The 7,244-nt window shown below is 45.9% G+C and overlaps 1 protein-coding gene across 1 annotated transcript; it reads left to right on the plus strand.

Moving 5' to 3' along the window:
* The first annotated feature begins 868 nt into the window (after nucleotides 1-868).
* On the plus strand, nucleotides 869-6,945 carry LOC124336781. Its single transcript, XM_046790571.1, has 2 exons — nucleotides 869-6,725; nucleotides 6,818-6,945. The coding sequence occupies exons 1-2, from the start codon at nucleotides 869-871 to the stop codon at nucleotides 6,943-6,945; spliced, it is 5,985 nt and encodes a 1,994-aa protein (XP_046646527.1).
* The last annotated feature ends 299 nt before the right edge of the window (nucleotides 6,946-7,244 follow it).

Consider the following 7,244-nt stretch of genomic DNA (forward strand, 5'->3'; position numbering starts at 1 on the left):
TAACTATGTGCTATGCCTTGCACCTACTTAAAAAAACAACTGCTAGAAATCGCCAGCTCCCGGTAATTTTGTCGTCGACTTTATTTTAACTGTCATCAGCCCATGGTGTTGTGGTTAGCGTAGCGGATTTGAAACAATGAGGTCAATGGTTCAAAACTGATTGCGTGAAAAAAAATAAATCGTTAATTTCAAAACTGTGTTTCTTTCACTGAACTTGGTGCATTTGTGTTGCTTTTGTGTTTTAATACTAATATGTGTTTGTTTTTTTGCCATTCTTCAGCGGGATCTACAATATTCGAGTCGCCGGTTATTTCCACTTCGAGATGTCTTCCTTCTTCCTACAGCATCACAACACTCATTTCTCAAGTAAAGTACTTTCCGAATTCCATCAATTTAAAGTCCGTAGCATGTTTTTCTTAGCCTGCTAAAGACTTAATAGTTGTGGTGTCCGACGGTTTTCAGCCAATTTGTGCTGGTCTTGGTTTAGCGGTTAGCATTATGGCTTTTAAACAGTCACAATTGCGATTGAAATCCCGATCAAGTCAGCATCAAGTTGAGCGCCAATGAAAACAATTGTATTACTGTTGCCATTTTTGGGGGTATGTCTTTTGTGTAACGAACAGTCAAGAACCGGAGAGGAGCTAACCTGCGATGCGTATTTGTTTATCAGATGTGAACCTTTACCGGGCTGTACCACTGGGATATTGAGCACCGGTTGTGTCGACGGCTTATGTTCGTATTTGTGTTTAGTTTTAAGCTTTTTGAACATTTATGCGGTGTAAAGTCCTCCAAAAGCCCTCCAAAAAGCCCTCCACTGATAGAAGCGAATGTTTTTTGGTTGATTAGGGGTTATTTTGCTGATTTGAAAATGCCACCGCGTCGCGAATTAACTCGAGAGGAAAAGGATGAGAAGAATAGGAAGGCTAGGGAAAAAAGAAGTCTCGAAGATCCGGAGGCAAAACAAATTAGATTGGCTGCTCAGAGGGAAAAGGCCAAGTTCGTCCGTGAAGAGAAGCGTCGTCGGCTCAATCCCGAAGATGATCAGGCTGCCAAGAATTTGAAGGCGCAAAGGGCGAGAGAAGACCGTCAGGCAGAGGCACCTGACGAAAGAGCGTTGAGGCAGAGGTTAGATGCGGACCGGAAAAGAGTCGCCCGTGCTAGCGAGACGGAAGTTGAGCATCAAGCTAGGCTGCTCGATCAACAAATCCGGCAGCAACTCCTTAGGCAGGAACAGACCGAAGAAGATGATCGTGCTCGACTGTTGGCCGAGGAGGAGCGGCAAGCAGTTCTTCGGCAGGAAGAAGAAAATCGTGTTCGGTTGGAAGTCGAGGAAGAGAGGCAAGCCCGCCTACTTCAAGCAGAAGAAAATCGTGCTCGATTGCAGGCCGAGGCGGAGCGGCAGGCTGGCGTTCAAGCGGAAGAAAATCGTGCTCGTGTTCAGGCCGAGGCGGAGCGGCAAGCTGCCCTTCGTCAACAAGAGGCAGCATCTATCTTGCGAGCGATGAATCAGAGACCAGCATCTGATCGCCCTAGAGTTGTTCTTGCCAATGATGCTGTGGCAGAGCGTCCAGCAAGACAACAACACCAGGCAGGAAAGGTAGCTGTTGGCAACAGAGAAACTCCTGAAGAGCAACGAGCTCGATTGCAATCCCAGGCATTGAGAATGAAAATTTTTCGGCAAGATGAATCTGAAGCGGAGAGATCAGCTAGGCTTCGCGATCAGGCCTTGAGGCAAAAAGCTCTGCGCCACGAAGAATCAGAAGCAGAAAAGTTGGCTAGACTTCGAGAACAGTCATTACGGCAAAGTTCTTTGCGTACCGAGGAATCGGAAGTAGAAAAATTAGCCAGGCTTCGTCAACAGTCTCTGCGGCAAAGATGTCTTCGGAATCAAGAAATTGAAGCAGAAAATGCGGCACGACTTCGTGATCAATTAGTCCGCCAGGAAGGTTTACGCTACAACGAAACTGAAGAAAGCAATCTTTCTCGACTTCAAGATCAGTCATCACGCCAGGAAGTTGTACGAGACAAGGAATCCACAGCGGAACGAATAGAGCGCGCCATCTCTGATAGATTTCGTCAGCAAGTCAATGTGTTCGACGAAATTGAGCAGGGAAGTCGCGTTGAACACTCTGATTTCATGGCTGATTACAGAGCAACCGAGAACGAAGAAGAAACTGCTATGAGACGTGAAGAAGATCGGCTTCGAACAGAGTTACGCCGAGAACTTGAAGAACAACGAGAGCGAGAAGCCGAAGAATTGCGAGCTAGAAATGCAGTTGATCATGGCGAAATTGTTCCAATTGAAAATGAAGAAGAAGAAGCTCTTCGTTTGCAGTTGATGACTGAACGCGACCGGCGTGGAAATCCAAGAACTCATCGGCAGGCTTGCAAAGAAATCGTGGTAGAGGACCGCGTTCACTTGCATGACTGCGGAGATTTGACCAAGATTTGCTCCGAATGTGATGCCAAACATTTCGCGAAAGAAATGCCGAAAGACAAGAAGTTCATGCAATGCTGCGCAAAGGGCAATGTCATTATTCCACCTGCTAAGCCGTGTCCAGAACCATTGGCCAGCCTCTTGCAAAACCGGCATCCGAAATCGAAACATTTCATGAAGCAGATTCGAAATTACAACAGCGCCCATGCTTTCGCCTCTATGGGAGCTAATTTTTCACCGCCGCCAGGTCGCGGCCCGACCTGTGTACGCATCCATGGTCAGATTTACCACCAAACTACTCCTCTCGGTCAGACGGCAAATCCAAGATACTCTGATTTGTATTTTTTGGATTCTGCGCAGGCTACTGATTTCAGGGCGAATATCGAAATGATGTCGGGTTGTTGTAGAACTTTGATGGAAGAGCTGGACGCTATGCTTCGAGAAATGAATCCTTACGCCTTGACCTACAAGATGATGCGTCAGGTTCTTGAAGAAGAATACGTTCAACGTGAAGCTGAAAATCTTCCTCACTACACTGTCGGCATGATCATCACTTGCGATAGGAGAAATGTCGACCAACGAAGATACAACTGTCCAACGGTCAACGAAATTGCTGTGGTTTTCAAAAGCACTGACGGTGAACCACCAGCCTACAGAGATATTCGTGGCCATCTCTACATTCCCGTCAGAGGCCGACGATTCATCCAGATTGACACAAAAAAGGTTATGTGTGATCCGATGTGTTACCCACTTTTATTTCCGAACGGTGACGACGGTTGGCATATCAACATGCCTTATACCACCACCAGACGGAGAGAGAGAGATGAAGCGGCAGCAATGGCCATGATTGTTGAAGAAGATGAAGAGGAGCAGATTGATCCCTTGTGGCCCAACCCCAGAGTTTTAATTCGTGAGGAAATGGCCGCAGCAGATGGCAATGCTGTGATTGAAAATGAGCCAGGTGAAGAACAAGAACCAGAAGCGGACGAGGAGAACGACGATCGACCACCGAACAGAAACAGAGGCCCACGCTCAAGAGTGACGCAAGCCGAATTCTACAGTTCGCGCATATCAGTTCGTGGTGATTTCAACAACGTTTTGGCTGGGGGTCCCGTCACTCAGATGTATTTTGTCGATTCTTACGTCAAGACCGAGGGGAGTCGCCTAGATTGGCTCAGACGAAACCAGAAAGAGCTGCATGTTGAGCGCTACTGCGGTCTGATGGATTACATCAACAATCGAGCAGAGAGAGCAAATTTGGAAGTTGGCAATATCTACATTCTCCCTTCGTCTTTTATTGGCAGTCCTCGAGCCATGAAACAAAATTACCAAGACGCTATGGCAATTTGTGGAAAATTTGGCAAACCGACTTTTTTTGTGACGTTTACCTGCAATCCCAAGTGGAGGGAAATTGTTGCTAATATCCCAAACTACTTGACGGCTTCCGATCGTCCCGATATGGTCGCAAGAGTATTCCACTTGAAGAAGAAAGAGTTGGTCGACGACATCGAGAAAAAGCAAATATTGGGTTTCGCCGCGGCCAGAATCGAAGTCATCGAATTTCAGAAACGTGGACTGCCTCATTGCCACATGCTGGTGTGGGTCGACAGCCGTGACGCTCCTTCGACACCAGAGGATATGGATAAGACCATCTGCGCTGAAATTCCCGACAAGACACTCTATCCAAGACTTTACGACTCTGTTATGGCTCACATGATTCACGGTCCGTGTGGAGCCATCAACAAAAATTCTCCCTGCATGGATGAAGAGGGCTGCAGTAAAAAGTTCCCCAAAGACTTCAACGAAGAGACTATGATCAATGACAACGGCTATCCGACGTATAAAAGAAGAAACACTGGTGTTGTACATCGTTTGAAAAGGGGGCACACTCACTATGAAGTGGACAACCGATGGGTTGTTCCTTATAACCCTTGGTTGCTACTGAAATATGATTGTCACATCAACATCGAGTATTGCGCCAATATGACCACTGTCAAGTACATCTTCAAGTATGTGTACAAAGGTCACGACTGCAGCAACATTGAATCGAAAACTGGAACGCATCAGCAGGCTGGAGAAGAAAACGAGCAAGTTTTTGTTTGGGACGAAATCTCCACCTTTACGGACACCCGTTACGTCAGCGCGCCAGAAGCCGCCCATAGAATCTTCAAGTTTCCTCTCAGCGATCGTTCTCATACCATCACCCGACTAGCCGTGCATCTGCCTCTTGAACAGTCCGTCTTTTTCCAACCGGGCAACGAGGAACAGGCAGTCATCAATGCCGCGACCAAAGAAACGACGTTAACTGCTTGGTTCATCTTGAATCGGGATAATGAAGAAGCGAGACAGTATTTTTACCGTGAAATTGTCCATCATTTCTGTTTCGTTAGGTCGGGTGAACGTTATTATTGGAAACCTCGAAGAAGAAATATTAAAATCATAGGCCGCTTATATACCGTGGGCGTCCGTCAAGTTGAGCGATACTGCCTTCGCTTGCTTCTCATCAACGTCAGAGGATCAACCAGCTTTGAAGATCTCCGCACGGTCAACGGTGTCCTTCTACCGACGTTTAAATCAGCCGCTTCTGCTTTGAATTTGCTGGAGGACGACAGCGTTTGGGAGAAGACCTTGGACGATGCCGCCGCCTTTGAAATGCCGGAGCGATTGAGACAGCTCTTTGTCGATGTCTGCCTCTTTTGCAATCCTACCGACGCTCTTCATCTCTTTGATCGGTCTCTGCCCCACCTTATGGAAGATTTCATTCGAACTGGTCACGATGCGGAAGTCGCCAAAAACTTGACTTTGAAATGGATTCAAGACAAGTTGATTCTCCATAATAGAACAATGGAAGAACTCTCTTTGCCTGTTCCTGACTTTCAGCTTATTCGCCAAATTATTGAAGCTCAACTCGAAGAGAATACTGCAATTACCCGGATAGAAAAGAGACGATTGGGTGAACTGATGGTTACTCAATTGAACGAAGGTCAACGAGCCGCCTATGATCAAGTCATGGCTGCCATCAACGACAACAACAACTCAGTTCCCCATCAGTATTTTTTGGATGGTCCTGGAGGTACTGGCAAGACCTTTTTGTACAACACTCTGATCACCGTACTGCAAGGCCATGGGAAGACAGTCATCGCCGTCGCTTCTACCGGCATCGCTTCTACGTTGTTGATTGACGGCTCAACATACCATTCCCAATTTAAGATCTACCCTCCAATTACCGAAGTTACCAGATCGAAAATTGTAGATGGAAGCACTCTCGCTAATTTGATTTTAAGTGCCGTTCTCATCATTTCCGACGAAGCCACAATGAAGACAAATCACGCTCTCGACGCTTTTAATTTCCTCTTTCAAAAATTGGAAAAGAAAAATATACCTCATGGTGGAAAAGTCCTTCTTCTTGGTGGTGACTTTCGTCAATGTTTACCAGTCGTCCGACATGGAAACAGGGTGAAGGTGGTGGAAGCTACAATCCGAAATAACGCAACGTGGCCTCTGTTTCGTCATCTTCGTCTAACCCAGAATATGCGTACCGTGGCCGGCAATCAAGACTACGCTGACTGGCTTATTCAGCTTGGAAACGGTACTCTGCCAACGAATCCAAGACTTAACAATCCCGATCTCATCGAAATTCCTGCCGAGTTTCTGGACTTTGGACGGAATTTGATTGAGTACGTCTTTGGTGTTCCTTCTCTTCTTTTGGATCCAGAGGTATCTCAGCAGATTTGCAGTCGAGCCATTCTCTGTCCGAAGAACGAAGACTGCCTACGGATCAACAATCAGATCATCAAAGACATGCCTGGAATAGTTCATCAGTACAAAAGCATCGACACGATTGATTCCGACGATCCTGAAGAAATTGCCAATTATCCAACCGAGATTCTCAACACCTTTAATGTGTCCGGAATTCCCACTCATGTTCTCAAGTTGAAAGTGGGAGCCATCATCATTCTGCTCAAGAACATTGATTCGCGTAAGGGTCTCTGCAATGGCACCCGTCTCATCATCAGGGCCCTCAGAGAAAATCTGATCGTTGCAGACATCGCTTCCGGCAAGAACAAGGGTCACACGGTTTACATCCCGCGAATGACGCTTTCACCCACCGATTCCGATCTTCCTGTCACACTCAAGAGGCTCCAGTTTCCTGTGCTGTTGGCATTTGCCATAACCATCACCAAGTCACAGGGCCAGACTTTTGATCGTGTCGGCATTTTCCTCCCGGAGCCTGTCTTTTCTCACGGTCAGCTGTATGTGGCTTTTTCACGTGCAACATCGAAAGAAGGTTCATAAATAATTTTATAGATTTTTGTTTACTTCTTTTACTTAATAGTATTTTTTACATTATTGTTTTTCTATTGGGGAAAAAACCCACAGGAGTGAAAGTCGAAATAGCTGAATCTGCAAAGCAAGGACGGCTTTTCAGAAATCACCTGACAGCCACTGAAGAGGAAAAAGAGAAAGTATTCACCGTCAATATTGTTTACAAAGAAGTCCTTTTGTAAACACATCATCATCACACAGTTAAACGACTTAATCCTTTATACCATTCGTCCGTAATCAACCCCTGAAAACCTTCTTGGATCCCTTTTCCTTTTCTATTCCTTTCTTTCCCAGCTTTTCAAACCCAAGAGGAACTAAATTCCGCCTCGGTCTACGGGCCAAAAAATGGAGCACGGGCATGGCCATGGGGTAGTACCCATGTGCGCTCAACCGTGAATTAATAATATTAAAGTGTATCAATAAATACCAAAAATAATTTAAAAAAAAAAACAAATTTCAAAATTTTCGCCAATGAAAAATA

This window comes from Daphnia pulicaria, chromosome 4 (genome assembly GCF_021234035.1).
Source record: "Daphnia pulicaria isolate SC F1-1A chromosome 4, SC_F0-13Bv2, whole genome shotgun sequence".
NCBI classification, from domain to species: Eukaryota; Metazoa; Arthropoda; class Branchiopoda; order Diplostraca; family Daphniidae; genus Daphnia; species Daphnia pulicaria.